The sequence below is a fragment of the Panthera uncia genome (genome assembly GCF_023721935.1).
Source record: "Panthera uncia isolate 11264 chromosome B3 unlocalized genomic scaffold, Puncia_PCG_1.0 HiC_scaffold_2, whole genome shotgun sequence".
Classification (NCBI taxonomy): Eukaryota; Metazoa; Chordata; class Mammalia; order Carnivora; family Felidae; genus Panthera; species Panthera uncia.
The window spans coordinates 4,786,810-4,803,215 of NW_026057583.1; the positions used below are offsets into that span (position 1 = coordinate 4,786,810).

General features: G+C 54.6%; 1 protein-coding gene across 1 annotated transcript in view; it reads right to left on the reverse strand.

Annotated features, from left to right (window-relative positions):
• Window positions 1–278: 278 nt before the first annotated feature.
• The window catches only part of ABHD17C (abhydrolase domain containing 17C, depalmitoylase), a 47,983-nt gene continuing 31,855 nt past the window's right edge, over window positions 279–16,406 (reverse strand). Inside the window, exons 2-3 of the mRNA XM_049614355.1 lie at window positions 6,199–6,378; window positions 279–1,781 (exon numbers count right to left, since the gene is read on the reverse strand). Of these exons, the coding sequence (XP_049470312.1) occupies window positions 1,562–1,781; window positions 6,199–6,378 (400 nt within the window). The 3' untranslated portion in view covers window positions 279–1,561. The remainder of the gene's footprint in view (window positions 1,782–6,198; window positions 6,379–16,406) is intronic.

Sequence of the window (16,406 nt, forward strand, 5' to 3'; positions counted from 1 at the left end):
CCCCCGCGCCTCCCCGGCCGTGGTGCCTTCATCACCTGTTTCGTGCCCGGGACCCACCGCAGACTCTGCCGGGGTCCCGGCTGCACTCTACTACCACTCGCCGGACGCCCTGGCTTCTTCCAGAGTCCGCTCGGGTCTCTGGCAGGACAGAGGCGCACGCCCTGCGGGAGGCAGTGAAATCGGAAAGCCCCGAGGGTCTCTTCTTGAACAACATCGCGTTTTCTCACTTGTGACTGTCTCTGACGCGGGGAGGAAGGAAAGGACGGCGGGAGTCACGCTCTGATCCATGCATTCTTTATTCCGTGGCCGACCGCCGTGCTCTCTCCACGCCACAGTACACAGACTGGCAATCGTTCGCGATCCAGCTGTACAGCAATCTGAGGCTTACAGTACATTTAAGGCTTTCAAATTCGAAAAGAAAAATGAAATCAAAACCGAGGAACCCCCCCAACCCAAACCCCCAACCAAGATGAGCAATGTGGCAATTTTTAAGCATCTTCCGTTTCTGATGCTTACTCGGTGCAGCTCCAGTGTCAAAACCCAAGTAGCTCCTAAACTAAAAGGATTAGTTCAGTGAACTTTCCATTACATAAGTTGTTCAAAGCATCAACTTGTAATTTTTTTTTTTTTGTCTTGGAAACGTTATAAAATTTTTTTAATAGCAAAACATAGGAATAAAAACATATTAACAAAATGTATTCAATCATTTACATTACAAACGAGGGATCTGCAGTTTGCCTTGTAGCCCGACAAAAGGAAATTACCCATTAAGAATCTATATGCACAATGCAATTGCAAATATGTACAGTACTTTAAAAAAGTCCTACCAGGAGGGCTTCACAGAAGGAAAGTCGGCTAGGCTCTGTGTTAGACCAACCGGACCATCAAAATATTAAAACTCTGTGGACTAGTAATAAATTTATGCTTAAAAAAACCCCAGTTTCCTTTTGATTAAGAATATTCCAGTTATGTTTACAGGGTTCCAGTGGATGAACCTGTTCATGATCGTTCCAGTAAATCACCCTTGGGCTGGTTTGTTTGGGGTAAGAGATCAGCCTGTGAACGAAACTTAGCAAAGGAATGAATTCTCATCACCCGAGTTTTCCGGTTGTATTCTAATCACAGCTTCACAAATGGATCGAACCCATGAATCCAGTGGCCGGAAAAAGAGCTGCGTGTCAAATACTGAGAACACTGGTGGGGAGAGGGCTGAGTCCTGCGTTAAGGGAACCGTCACCGGTGGGGACAGCGGGGCGACAGATGTGAGCGTTCCCCACACAGCACGGGAAAACCGACCGTCGGGCACCCAGCTCCCACTCCCCCCTCCCCGCCAGGCGGGGGACGCTGGCTGCCACAAATGTTCGGTTTAGCGTGCTGTGTGAACGAGGAGAGCCGCCTCCAGATACAGAAGGCGGGGACTTCCTCAGCAATTTGATTGGAACACTGAAAGGCGGGCGCGTCCCCCGTGGCTGTCACACCGTCACCGCTGCCCAGTTCAAGCACGTGCGAAACAGAGGACTCGTGTGTTCACAGTAAATGAGGTACGATCAAGGTGCCTTCTTCAGGAATTAGGCAGTTCGTGAGATATAAACTGTTTTAGTCTGTCCAGGTATTGTGCATAAAGTTCTATGTCATTGTGTCCGGCCCCTTCCACCCAGAGGGGCTCCACGGCTCGGGGACAGCGCTCGTACATGGCCAGGCCGTGGGAGAAGTCGATGACCTCGTCCTCTGTACCGTGGATGACCAACACAGGAGAGGTGACTTTAGAGATCTTGTCAATGCTGCAAAAGAGAACGGGGCGGGGAGAAAAAGGGCTCCGTTAGTGACGCCCCGGGGAAGATACGTTGCACCTAATGTAACCGGATCAGCAATCACAGGTGAGGAAGGGTAATACCTCCCTAGTAACTCATTTTTTTTTTAAGTAAACTTTTCGGGGGTGCCTGGGTGGCTTGGTTGGGTGGGCGTCCGATTCTTGGTTTCAGCTCAGGTCGTGATCTCGCGGTAGGTGAGTCTGAGCCCCGTGCTGTGCTCTGTGCTGACAGCATGGAGCCTGCTTGGGATCCTCTCTCTCCTCTCCCTCTCCGCCCCTCCCCTGCTCTCTCTCAAAATAAATAAATAAACTAACAAAAAAAAAAAAGCCTTCTCATTTTGCGATAATCTTGGATTTCCAGAAAAGGTGCAAAGATAACAGAGTTCCTGTGCGCCCCAGCCCGTCTCCCGTAAGGCTCACACCATACATTGCCACGGCAAGATTGTCGGAACCAAGAAACCAATGTCAGCATGTCACCGTAACCTAAACTCCAGACCTTGCTTGGGTTTTTGTTTTTCCACTGATGCCCTTTTTGTGTTCCAGGATCCGGTCAAGAACACCATACCGCATTTTGTCACTGTGTTTTCGTTACAGTATTTCATTAAAAACAGAACGGCTAAAAGCCTCCGGACTAACCATCCAGTAACTAATATTTCGGACATATTCATGTTTTGGAGAGAGGATTTCTTTAAAAAAATAAATAGGCCAGAACTTAGCATGTCTGCCAGAGCGTCTCTTCGGAAAGCCGGACACCTAATCCACACGGCCCAGGGTCTCCGTCTTCTTGGCGAGACGGCTTCAGAATCGATGGACAAGATCCCCACAAACCTCATTTTCTAAGTGCTGATGCCTCGCTTTCCATAAACACTGTGCTACTTAGCATTGTAAACATGATGCAGGCCTAGCTTTGAGTCCGAATGATTTCTGACGGTTGACAAGAATCAAATCTACCCTCAAAGGATGGATATTTGAGGATCTCCAAAGGAATGTGCTGCAGGGTCCGAAGACATTTCCCAAAGAGAAACTCAAGACCTTAAGCCTCGTTGGCCGGCTGGGCAGGCGACTTCGCCCACAGACGGACCCCCACTTAACCTGTGGACGCGGCAAGAGAGGCGGATCTGGCCGGGTGTCCCCCCCAGAGTCCCCCGCCCGTGACTTCTTTCTGTGTTTGGTCCCAGCCACAGCTACCGAGGAGACAAAGTGTTACCGTCTTCGGGGACCCCGCTGCCAAAAGAGTAAACGTCTTCCACGGCCAGGCGCTTTGCCCTTTCCGTACAACACCTGCCTCATTCTCCAACGAGAAAGCAGGAGACAGGAAAGCCCACCTCCCGGTAACCACGGAGGGCGCTAACCCCAGGGAGGCATCACTACCGCAGGCCTGAGCCTGTGCGGGTAACAGAGCTCTCGAGACAACTGCACACAACCTTTACGAGTGACTCGTGACGTCTCCGATGGTTTCAGGACGTGCCAGGGATTTGCCAAGACCAGGGCCAGGGGTGCCAGCATGCAATCTCGCAGATCCCCAACCCGCTTTTCTCCTGTTTAATTTTTTTTAATGTTTATTTATTTTTGAGAAAAAACAGAGCGCGAGCGGGGGAAGGGCAGAGAGAGCGAGGGAGACATAGAATCCGAAGCAGGCTCCAGGCTCCGAGCGGTCAGCACAGAGCCCGACGCGGGGCTCGAACCCACGAACCGTGATATTATGACTCGAGCCAAAGTCGGACGCTGAACCGACTGAGCCCCCCAGGCGCCCCATTTCTCCTGTTTAATTTTAACGAGACTCCTTCTTCTGAGAATCTGGGAGTCCAGTTATCTTCACTTAGAAAGATATTTACTGACGGAACAGACTTGGGGCTGTTCTGCACGATTCAGGAGAATCTCTACAGCCTGGACAGTGTCTCCAGTTAGATGTCTGAGTCTAAATGTAAAGGAAAATAAGCTACAAACCAAATAATGATCACGACTCCTTTTTTTTTTTAACTTGAAGCTTTCTTTTCTTTTCTTTTTTTTTTAAGTTTTCTTATTGATTTTGAGAAAGAGACAGTGCAAGCAGGAGGGAGAGAGAGCGAGAATCCCAAGCAGGTTCCATCCACACTGTCAGTGCAGAGCCCAACACGGGCCTCCAGCCCACGAACCGTGAGATCACGACCTGAGTTGAAATCAAGAGTTGGACCCTCAACCGACTGAGCCACCCCAGTGCCCTGTTTCTTTTCTTCCTTCCTCCTTCCTTCCTTCCTTTCCTTCCTTTTCTTTCTTTCTTTCTTTCTTTCTTTCTTTCTTTCTTTCTTTCTCTCTCTTCCTTCCTTCCTTTCTCTCTTTCTTTTCCTTTCTTTCTCTTTCTTTTCTTCCTTTCTTTTTCTTTCTTTCTCTTTCTTTCTTTCTTTTTCTTTTTCTTTCTTCCTTCTTTCGTTTTCTTTCTCTCTCTCTCTCTTTCTCTCTCCCTTCCTTCCTTCTTTCTTTCTTTTTTTGTAATAGAAAAAGGAAACAGGAAATACCTTTTTTTAAAGACAGAAGCACCAACAGAGCTCTAAGAGAACATCTGCATGACTGCCTGTGGTTTGGAATCCATCATATTAATTGTCCAGGGCACTTTCTGGCAGTCCCCACGCCCCTACTTTAATTCGGCCAACAGCTCACCTGGCTCAGCCTCAGTTTCCTAATCTGTAAAATGAGTCCTTTGTAACTTGACCAACTTAAGGCCGTGGCGAAGAGTTAAGTGAGGAAGGCTCGCAGTGGAATGTTCAGCCCAGTGCCTGACGGACCAGACACAGCCAGCAAGGATTAGTTGCTGGGTTCACTGTTAATTAATAAGCTGCAATCAGTTGCCATGGCTATATTTTAAGGTATATGCTAATTTGAGTCAGGAAGCAACCTATTCATTTTGTTGCCCCGGTAACTCCTAACATCGCTTCCCACAAAACACGCCAAACATCTCCCTTTCAACAAACTGGCCTCTCATTACCAATTCAGCACAAATAAGGCCACGTCTGAGGGGCACTCGCCCCACTTAGCATTCCCAGCCACGCCGCTAGGAATCTGCAGCTGGGTCAGGCTTCCCATGAAGCTGCATCTCATTAAACCCTGGTACAAACCGCACAGAACTCAAGTTCACCCAAGGTGTTATCAGAAGGCCTCGTTCTGTAAGAGGAGACAGTCTGGGCGGATGTTTATGTAACCAAATGGTGTTCTTTCCCCTCCGGCAAGAGCAGAATGACAGCCACGAGTGGGTCGATCAACACCCTAAAACTGGGCTTTATTTCTGCCGAGGCTTCTCCTGCAAAACAGCAGTAGGAGCCGGCCGGTCCCGCCGTGACAATCCCAGACCGCTTCAGCAACGTGCGACGGGACAAGCTGAGCGGGCAAATCGTTTTTAGGAACAGTACTTTCCTCAAGCCCAGATTTTTCTTTTTCTTTTTTTTTTTTTTTAAGATTTTTTTTTTTTTTTTAAAGTAATCTCTGCCCAACGTGTGGCTCGAACTCACAACCCCAAGACCATGAGTCGCACGCTCCAGCGACCGAGCCAGCCGGGCGCTCCTTCTCAACTCGGATTGTAAAAAAAAAAAAAAGTGAAATTTTCCAACAGAGATATTCAAGAAGCCACCGGCTCGCGGTTTCTGCATTTGGAGCGGGGTGGTCGGCCATTCCTGCTCCTTCCATTAGCGGGACGAGGAAACAGCAAGGACGGGCAGGTGGCAAATGCGCCGCCTCCCGGAAGCCGGCCGGGGAGGACCCGGCCCAGGGCTCTCGTCCATGCGCTCGGGCAAGGGGGTGGGGACCGAACAGCAGGACAACATTGGACAGCTCGCAGGGGTCTGGGGCCGGGCTGGGTTTGCTCACTTATGGCAGCACAGCGGCCTGTCAGCCCAGCACGGAAGTCACTGGCCCGCCAGCGGCTCGCCTCACCTGTTCCCTCGCCCGTCCCGTCTGACTGAAAGAGGAAGAGATTTCAAACCCGACGGTGCTCGCGGTCTGCATGTCAGCGTGGAGACCACGAATGGCCTCATCGTACATTTTGCATCGAGCTCTTTGCAGTCCAACCATACGTGCCCGTCTCCGTGAACGAGCGAATACCAAACGGGAGGTGTTTATAGGATACATGGGCACGGCTCTTTTTATCTTGCATTCACAGCCGAGCCAGCTAATCCTGGACGTCAGTCCCAGCAAGGTCCTTGCACATCATCTGGGAGAGTTCTACAGATGAGCGAGGCCCAGAGGACGAAGTCTCTGGCGGACGGACGCGTCCCAGTGGCCGCCACACCCCCAACGTGCCCAGCGCAGGGTCTGAGTCCTGGGCACACTCAGGAAATATTTATCGGTGCCCACAGCTAATGGTGGAGGCTGAACTCGGGTCGTCGGACGCCCCAGCACTGGCACAGGTGCGAGCTTACCTGGGGAACGCATCGAAGCAGTACGTCTTCCTGGTATCCGGAAAAGCCACGCGCAAGCCTGACATCAGAGGCGAGTGGAGGATGACGGCGGCACACTCGTAACGCGAGGCCAGGTCCACCGTGGGGACGGTCCCGATGCTCTGGCCGTACAGGATGATGTTCTCAGGACTCACGCCGTACCTGCAGAGACCAGAGGGCGCGCGCCGTGAGCTCACGTACGGGGGAGGACAGAGAGGCAAACCCTTGCTCGCTTAAACTCGCGAAACCCCCACGGCTACCGGTTTAAAATGACATCATCTGACTTACACACTTTAGCTTAAAACGAACGTGAACGTCACAGAGACAGATGTTAGGGGCTATCTCTGTCCTAAGGGACTGGGATTCCCCCTTCTATAACGTTTCGCTAAAATGACGGACGTGACATTTTTGGGAGCGGGAGGGACGAACGAAACGAACGCGTTATAAATTCCATTTTGGTATTCACGGGCATCTCGTTTCTTATTCCTCCCTCTCTACGGTTTCTCCGATAATCGCAAACGTATTTCTGAAAGAGAAGCGAACGCACGTTTGGCAAATTATACTATTGTTATTAAGAGCCCTTCAAGTGAGGTTTTAATAAAACATGAAAGGAATTAATGTCTATCAGAGGAAGGTACAGAGAGATGATTAATTTGAAGACGCCTATATTTTCTTCAGTGTCTCCTGCAGGCTAATCTCAGCTTCTCCACCCGCCAATGGTCTCCCGAGCCACTCCTTCCCGGCGTTTCGTTGGGAGAAGGGGCACGGGGCACGCGGCCACACTCCCCGGTCCCCCAGAGGACTCGGCTCCGGCCGGCAGAACCAAGAAGAATCCCAGGTGCAGCCTGCGGGTCGCGGCTCTAGAGGGAAGGGTGCACCGTGCCCGTCCCGGTGGGAAGCAGGCGGACGTCCTGGCGAGGCCCCGGCCTGGCGGGAGCACGCCGCGAAGGCTGGGATGGGAGACAACGTCCAACGTCAAGGGCGAGCAAGGACGAGGACGGGGCTCCGACACACCGCTGTGCGAGTCCCGATCGGCACAGGCACCTGGGAGATACTCTGGCATCGGCCGGTGGAGCGGAAGCCCGCGACCCAACAGTCTCCCTCCTCCTGCGGCTCACGCAGAGCGCGACGCTTTCTGATAATGGCCTTCGGTGACACGGACGGTCGGGACTTCAGGCTGGCCTGCTCCCCCTCAAGCTCCCCCGAACTCCATGGGAAAACGGGGGTTCTCGAGAAGGTCTTCGGGGAGGGAATGGCCACATTTCCGCGGGTGTGCGCGGGGACGTGGTCTGTGAACAGCCGGCACCTGAGCCGCGTCGCGGGGAGAGACGGGACTTGCACACACGGGGATAAAAAGGACTTTCTCCGTGAGCAGCACCGGGAAACACAGTGCCTCGTGGGAAAGCGTGGGGCAGGCGTGGGGCAGGTGCACGGCTCAGGGTGGCTGAGGGCAGAGCCAGAGGCGGGCGGGCCGGCTAAAGGGTTAGCGCCTGTCCTGCAGACGGTGAGGGGAGGGGGAGCTGTCCAAGGGCAAGGTGATGGGGACAGAGTGAATGTTCTGGGAAGACTCACCCTTTGGGGGTGTGCAGGACGGTGACAGATGTGTGCAAGGGGACAGGGAGACAGTTACGGGGCTATTCAGAATCACATGCGGGGGTGCGGAGAAGAGTACGACAAATTTAAAAACCACAACGTAGGAGCTGCTCTGTCCTCCCGCAGAAAAACACGTGCCCGAACCCGATCCGCCCCTCTCTCACTAAAGCGAAGAGCCCGTGCGGCCCCAGCCCCTGGCACCTAACACCACCCAGGGCACCTGTGCCTGCAGAAGAGGGTCCCGGGTTAAAGGTCTTGGGGGGTCGTGCCTGGGGCTTCACGTCATTGGGAAGGACAGGGTAGTAGAAAACGGTCAGCAGGAGGAGTTTTATGGAGAGGTTTGAGGAAGGAACTGATGGCCGCGGCATCCTGTCCCGAATCTAAGGCAGAGACCAAGGATTCTAGAACACAGAGCCCCTCGATGAGGCCCAAAGGACGGGGGTGCCAGAGAGGAACCCGTCGCAGTGTTCCAGCAGACCACCTCGCGGGGAAACGCTCTACTGAGGGAAGCCACCGCAGGGTCCTTCCACCGCAGCAGGAGCGTTTAACCGGGGGCTCAGGGACCCGTGAGGGGAGCAGACATAAGGCTGGGGCCCCCTCCGCCCTGCACAATGTCATCAGATTCCAGAACTGTCTGTGACCCCTCCCCCAAGCATAGCGGCCAGGGGACACTTCACGGGATGGGGAGGTGGGGGGTCCGCAGACGCCCGGAGAGAGAAGAAGTCCCACATTTAGAGCATGGGCCCCTCCCTCTGCTGTGGATTACAAACCAACGAGCCCTAAATCACAGAGAAAGAGAAGAGGAGGAGGAAAATGCAAACTGAAGGCAGCGAACGCAGGGCTGAGGACTCAGACCAGCAGGGCTGGAAACGGAAAGCGAGAGCCCGCAGGTCGGCGGGGCACCACAGCAGGGCGCCGGCCCCGGCAGGTGCGCAGAAAGGCGGGGGTGACGCAGGGCAGCCTTCCGCCGCAACGAGTGCGTGTCAACGCCGCTTTCTATCGTCATGGCCCCACCTGTGTTTTCGGGTCTCATCCTGCACACGGTGCCCCCCGGACCTCGGGGCCACCCTGAATAAACACGGCAGAAATGGGCCGAGCCTCAAGGGGCACGGCCCACTGCTGGGGGGTGGGGGACAGAACCCGTCCAACGTCAGGGAACGGGACCTCCACGGTGACCTCCCCCAAGCGCTGCACAGAGGCTGGAGCCACTTCCCCGCGAGACCCATTAGCTCCTGGCTTCCCTTCGGCCAGCATCCGACGCCCAGGATGGTCCCTGCAAGTTTCACCTGCCACACCCGGACTCACATCCCCGCTGACCACCGACGCTTCGGACCCAGAGCTTCCACTCGAAAACGTCACCAGGTAAAACACAAAGCACTCGCTGTAACGGGGAAACACTGACGATTACATTAAATCAAAGTCAAGAACATCCGGTCATCAGAACTCACCGGTGAGCAAGCGAAAAGGCAAAGCCACCAAAGGGGAAAAGCCCCTTGCCTCAGCATGTGACCACCAGAGGGCTCGTACCCGGGACGTATAGAGAATTACTACAGGGCGGCGAGCAAAAGACAACCCAACAAAAAAAATACAGCATTTTCTACAATAAAAGAAGAAATCTAAACGGCAGGGAGGGACAGACTCTTGACTTCGCCTCTGGTTACGATCTCACGTTTCGTGGGTTCGAGCCCTGCGTCCGGCTCTGTGCTGACAGCGTGGGGCCTGCTTGGGATCCCCTCTCTCTCCCTCTCTCTGCCTCTCCCCTGCTCGTGCTCTGTCTCTCCCTCTCAAGATAAATGAATAAACGTGAAAAAAATTCAAAACCAGCATGTGATACTGACCAAACGTACAGGTGCACAGAACCACTTTGGAGACGCTGGCGATACTCGCTAAGAGGTACTGACACGCACCTGCGACCTGGTAACTACTCCCCGGCACACGGGCCACGGCCAGACGTGCGCAAGTGCGCCAAGAAACACACACGAGACGGTGTGCGGGCATGTGTCTGCACGGCTGGAGACAACCCTGAGCGTCAGCAGCTGGGTCGGTGCAGAAACCGGGGTGCGGCCACGCCAGAGTGCACATCACACCTGTGCAGCCAAGGACACACTGGTAAGGAAAAGGGGCAGACACAGAGCACGCACTACGTGGCACCATTTACAGAGACGCCCTCCCGCCCAGATTCAGCTTCACTGGTTGGGGATACGTAACAGGGCAGAAAGCTCATAAGGCAAAGCAGGGACCAGAAGCCTTACGAGTGAGGGCAGTGGCTGCGGACGGGGAAGGGAGGCGCTCAGACTGGGAAGAGACGTGCCTGAAGTTGCCTGTGACTCTCGTGGGATGTGGCTTACAGGATACGTCTGGTCACTGTGCACCTTCTACCGTCCACGAGGCTGGACGCTTACGTGTTAGGGACATTTCTATCTGGCTGCTACATTTTGCAACCAAAACTATGATTTAAAAGTTCACCAGATAGTTCTGATATGGAGACAGCCCCCCCGAAAAACCGTTACGACTCACGGTAGACTTTGCGCTAAAAATAAAGCCCATGAGGAAACGCGAGACCGTTAAAAATTACGTCTCGTAAAGACTTAGTGTGGGGAGAAATCAAGCTACCGTGTTCAGAAAAAAGCACCCTACAGACACGAGGTCACAATTATGTTCCGTAGAACAAAAACAATAAATGGAAAAGGGACTTGAAATCAACATATTAAAGAAGGCATGATGCTAATCTTCAGGTAGTCAGAACTTCCATTTCTCTCTCTCTTTTTTTAAAGTGATCTCTATGCCCAGTGTGGGGCTTGAGGGCGTGAACTCACAACCCCGAGATCGAGAGTCGCGTGCTCTACCGACTGAGCCAGCTGGGTGCCCCTCTCTTCTCGTTTCCTTTCGTTATTAGGTACTGACTTGTTTAAGAAAATGAATGACGGAAGCAATGCTGTGAGGTCTTTCTGCAAGGACTCGGGGAGCACTGTGTCCAACGCCGATGCTCCTGTGCGGGAAGGGCTTTGCCAACCGTGAAGCGCTGGGCCAACGCTCTGATTTGTGTCACATTCAGGACTTTCCCACCGCTTTGTCCGGTCTTTCCTATACCGCCTGATGACAAAGGATGAGCTGGAGAACGGGTGGGGCAGGGGGGCAAGTAATTCTTTGAAGGGATCAAAGATATTCGGAGGGACTCGTAAGGGGCCTCGGCGCCCATGCTCCCCTGTGCTGATGAGGCTACTGAAGTGTGTGTTTTTCACCGTACCACCGGGGTTTTGTTTTCGGTGGGAAAAAAGGTACAAATGGATAACCTCTATACTACCAATGGTTCCAAACTGAGACGCATCTGAATTTTTTGCGAATTTTTTTTATGTTTATTTCTTTTTGAGAGAGAGAGAGAGAGAGAGAGAGAGAGAGAGAGTGAGCAGGGGTAGGGGCAGAGAGAGAGAAGGAGACACAGAATCTGAAGCAGGCTCCAGGCTCTGAGCTGTCAGCACAGAGCCCAACATGGGATGCGAATTCACAAACCGTGAGATCATGACCTGAGCTGAAGTCGGCCACTTAACTGACTGAGCCACCCAGGCGCCCCTGATTTTCTTGAGAATTTAACAAAAAAAAAAATGTAAATCCCCTTCCTTAGAAATTTTCCATACTCAGAAATTCCAATGGGCTTGTGGATTCCTCAGACTAAATGCTCACTGATACTAAGTACCAAGGGTCAGCCCAGATCCTAAATCCCTTTCAGCTCTCAAATTAAATAAAAAGACAGAGGGAAAACAGAGCCAGTAAATGCAATCCGCTTACAAAGCCTGTGTGAGATATGGGACATTTTAAGTTCATAACTTGAAAAAGAAAACACGGCAGGATCGAGCGAAAAGCATTCAAAAACATCAATAATCACCAAGTCCTAAACCTTCACCGCAAAATAAACCAGAAGTCACGCCCTGCCGGCCGGGGACCAGGCGGCAGGCGGAAACAGCACATGCAAAACAGAAGAAACGTCCGTCCACCGGCTTCACTTGCAAAACATGAGACGTGCCGTCTTTCAGCGAGCACCCCTCCTCCGCAGGCAGGTGTGGGGACAGGAGTGCGATCTCCGGGCCCCCCCACGCCGGGAGGTCTTTCACAAGGAGACCTCCCACCCCCTGCTGCCCGGGCACAGACACAGACACAGGCGCTGGGTGGGGGACTCCCAAGTCGGGAGGCCGGGGAGGCCAGGCGTCTGCACCTGACACGGTCCTCCCCCGCCTGCTGGGCTGTGCTCCCGAGCATTTTGGAAGGTGCCTGTCTGCACACCAGGCCCACCTGCCACCCCGGGCGGGGGCAGGGGGGGGCGTGGGGATCCACAGCCTCTGGGGACTCAGGAGCCTCGGCCCCACCCACACAGAACTGGTCTCTGAATCTAAGACCGGGCCAGCCTCCCCGGTGCCTACGCCTCCAGGCCGCAGTCCCGATGCCCACCGCCACTCCCCAGCCCGTCCTGACCCGGGGGGCCCCTGAGCGGAACCTCTGCTCCCACAACGCCCTGCAGGCTGCTATCTGAGGACGCTATCCATTCCGTGTCTCCTTGGCAGTCTGCGCTACCAAGGACGTCCTTCTTGGAATCCACTCCTGGGCCTCGGGGACACGGAGGTTCCTCCCCCATCCCCACCACAAACCAGCCCGGTCCCCTTCCCTCGTGTCCCCTGCTGTGGTCTGCCTACACTCCTACATCTTCTCTTGGGATGACTTCACTGACCCCCGTGACTTTGACAACCAGTTCTCACTTGCAGCCCTGGTCTTTCTCCTGAGTCCCCGGGAGCAGGAGGTCCCCGGCCCCAGGGAGCGGAATTGTCACACGACCTTGCAACGGGTCCTCCTCGGCCTCCTTGGATCCAGGAGGAACTCGACAGCGCAGTGACTTGTCCGAGGCCCTACAGCCAGTGACCGGCGGGGCTCTGAACGCATGGGTTGTCGGTTACGCGTAATTTCAAACTCAACGTGTCCGTAGCCACACTCATCACTTTCTGTCCTTGAAACCTTGTCAGTGGCTCGGTCATCAGGTCATATTCCCCTTTGTTGCCAGTCCAGGATCCCAAGTCAGGATGAAGGCAGAGGTGAGCACGTTATGAAGAGTAGTAGGTCGTGAAGTCACGCACTCAGCTAAAGGTCTGAACCCGGTTCTGACACTGACCTGGTTACACGGCGATTAATCCGCGGATTTGCTGCTATGCCTGGAAAATACTGCCTATTTTTTTTTCAACGGGTTCAAAAAATAGTTTCTGAGCACCTCCTTTGGTCTGGGGATAGAAAAATGGATATGAGTGGTCTTGAGGAGTGTGCAGCCTGCTGGTGAGTCACAGATGCACACAGAAGTATGGGGGGGCCAAGCGGATGAGGTGTAGACGCAAGACGAGTAGTTAGGACTCGGGACATCATAGTCGATGAGGCAAGAAATTCAAGATCGGCCCAGGCGACGGCTAGGAGGGCCAAGGGCCTCTTGAGCTCTTGGTCAACCGCGTGCCCCTCTGCATGTCAAACTGAGACACATTTTTCTCGACTCCCCCCCGGGCGTCCTCATAAAATCTGTGGCCCTGAGTCAAAGACATAAGCTGGTATTTCCTGCACACTGATCTCCAGGGAGAGGCGAGAGGAAATGCACTCGTGACAGGACAGCCTCACGCTGGAGCACCACCATTCCTTGATGGGGGAGTCTGGGACAGACCCGGGGGTCCCACGACCCCCAGCAGCTCACTGAAATCTGAGCCCGGCCGGTGGATATACCGAACAGCTCAGAGTTACGTTTGTACAAAGACTGGAAGGCGGCCAGGAGGCCCTGATATTCGTGATGAACCCCAGGACCGTCAAGGAACCATCAAGAGGGCTTAGTGTCACCCCATCTTAAGTATGAGCACCACACCCAACTAAGCTTTCCATCTCTGAGCGCCCCCTCCTGATTCTCCTGTTCTCCCACGGCCCCACGAATCCCTCTTTGACCCCATCGTTCTCCTGAGGCCGGAATTCTGATCCCCTGGGTCCCCTACCAACCACAGCTCACCTTCTTCGATCCCCAGGGTTACAAACCCCAGAATCCTTGGACTTCTTCACCATTCTACAGTCATCAAGCCCCAGCCCCGGCTTCAGCACAGACAGGTAAAGGGCAACGACCAGGAGGGGGAGAAGAACACGCCCACGGAGGAGAAGACGTGACATGGGGAGAAGTGGGCACCTGCTCACCGGCCAAGCCCCGGAACGCGGATGGGGCGGAGCGGAGGGCGCTCTGACACCCGGGAAAGTCCACCGCGTGTGCTCGCTGAGATCGGACACCGCGCTGTCACGCGGGGACCCTGCGGTCAGGACGAGAGACAGCTCCCCGGGCTTCCCCACCTCCACAGGTACGAGGAGGGCAGGACGTGGGCACGAGCGACAGGTGCTGGCTGAGCGTCCGTTCGCTGGGGCGTGCGCCTCCCTGGCCTCCCCGGAGCCACGTCCGCTGTCGCCTCCTTCCTTCCGCTCCTCCTCGCGTCCCACCCTTGAGCGGGGCCTCCCTCAGAGCTCCCTCTCCTGGAGCCTCTTCTCTTCGCGTCTGTCCCTGTGGACCCCGTGAGGCGCCACAGCCTTGCACGGCACCCGACACGCGGTCACCGCACACGAGCGTCCGTTAACGGAGAGACGCGCGGCCGGGGTTCCTGACGCGTTGGTGCTCTCCCGACACCGCGGCTCAGCCCCGCCCCTCCCCCTTCCGTGGCACTTCCCCCTGAACTTCACACTCCCAGATGGACTCCGTGCAGCCCCTCCCCCAGTCTTTCCCTCGCTCATCACCAGAGCCTTGACCGCACGTGCTGGAGAAGGATGATGCATGTCTCTCTCTGGTCTCCCCTCTGCCTCTCACACACCGTCGGCAGCTGAGTCCCGCCGTGTCTGCGTGGAGACGCTTGCCCGACGGCCGCTTTCCCGACCCCACTCCTGCTCTGTGGTTGCATCCTGCGGTCGATCTAACAGGACCCGCCTGTCCATTCAGCGCGTGAGCGAGCGGGGACATCAGCACAGGCACCCTGCCGTGGGTCTGCTACTCAGAGGTCTTTCTGGAAGGCTCGCCATCATCGCCTCTGCCCTCCCCCTCGAGGCTCACGCTGTCCAGAGGGCCCCTGACCACTCAAACCACCCACCCGGTCTGCCCCATCTTTCTGGTTTGCGCGTCTCCTTCTAGGGCCCGTGAAGGGGCAGGTGTCCTAGTTCCTGACTGCTGACCTGGTTTCCATCCACGGCCTTACTCGGACTCGTGCTAACTGCACACACTTGCACATCACGGAGCCTGGGAATCCCCAGGCCGGCCCCCCCCCCCATTTCTGCCCTCGCCTCTCCCCTCTCAGATCCGCCCTCGCCCCGATGCAGCACATGAGCCACCACACGACTTCCACTCCACCCCTCCCCCATCCATCCCACTACCACAGACCCCCTCCTTTAAAAGAGAGACAGAGAGGGGGGCCTGGGTGGCTCAGTCGGTTGAGCGTCCCACTTCGGCTCAGGTCATGATCTCTTGCGGTCCGTGAGTGCGAGCCCCGCGTCGGGCTCTGTGCTGACGGCTCGGAGCCCGGAGCCTGCTTCTGATTCTGTGTCTCCTCCTCTCTCTGCCCCTCCCCTGCTCATGCTCTGTCTCTCTCTGTCTCTCAATAATAAATAAACTTTAAAATAAATAAATAGATTAATTAACTAACTAACTAAATAAAAGAGAGACAGAGCAGGGCACCTGGCCGGCTCAGTCGGTGGGGCGTGCAACTCTTGATCTCAGGGTTGTGAGCTCAAGCCCTACGTTGGGTGCAGAGAGGACTTAAAAATAAAATCTTAAAAAAACACCCAACAATCATGAAAGAGAGACAGAGAGACAAGAAGAAACCTGTATTATGTTCCTTTGCTAATCACACCCCTTCAGCAAATCACTAGCCTTCGGGTAAAACACGTTTTCAGATTAACCTCTATAATCTGGCCCCACCTTACCACACCAACCTTTTATTTTCTCTCCAAACGAACCTTCTCTGGCAGTCAGACTCCTCCCTGTCTCATAAACACCTTCTGCCTGGAACGTGCTCATGCCTTCCCTCCGACAAGAAAACTCAGGGTCCCTCAGAGGGTCCACTCTGGTCCCACCTCCTTCACACACGTCTCCCAAACACAGGTCTGCGTGGGGTCTTTTCCTTCCTGAGCCACTCACCGAGCGCGCACCAGCACGATGGTGTGAGTGATCGACCGCTCTGTGGCAGGTCCCACACCGGCAATGAGACTTGAAGTCCCACAAGGGAAGGGAAACGATACCCACACTCAGGGCGGGGGGGGGGGGGGGGTCGTATCCTGGAGGCGTTTCTTCCTGGGAAGGGAACGTGGTTCTAGCCAAAGACCGTTTTCAGACAAATCACAAGTCAATTCCATACGTGGTTATCATGCCAATGGATAGATCACGCCCTCAAAGTTCAGCATCTTCTTGGGGATCTGGGTACGAGCTTCTGGAGTCTCCTGTCTGCAAACTAGCAAAGAGGCGTCCATCCGTCAAGGCTGAGAGTAAGCATCGTTTCCTAGGCGTTAGGTAAGAGTTACTTCGGACACGACCCAGGGAACTCAAGTCCCCCGCGTTTTGCCAG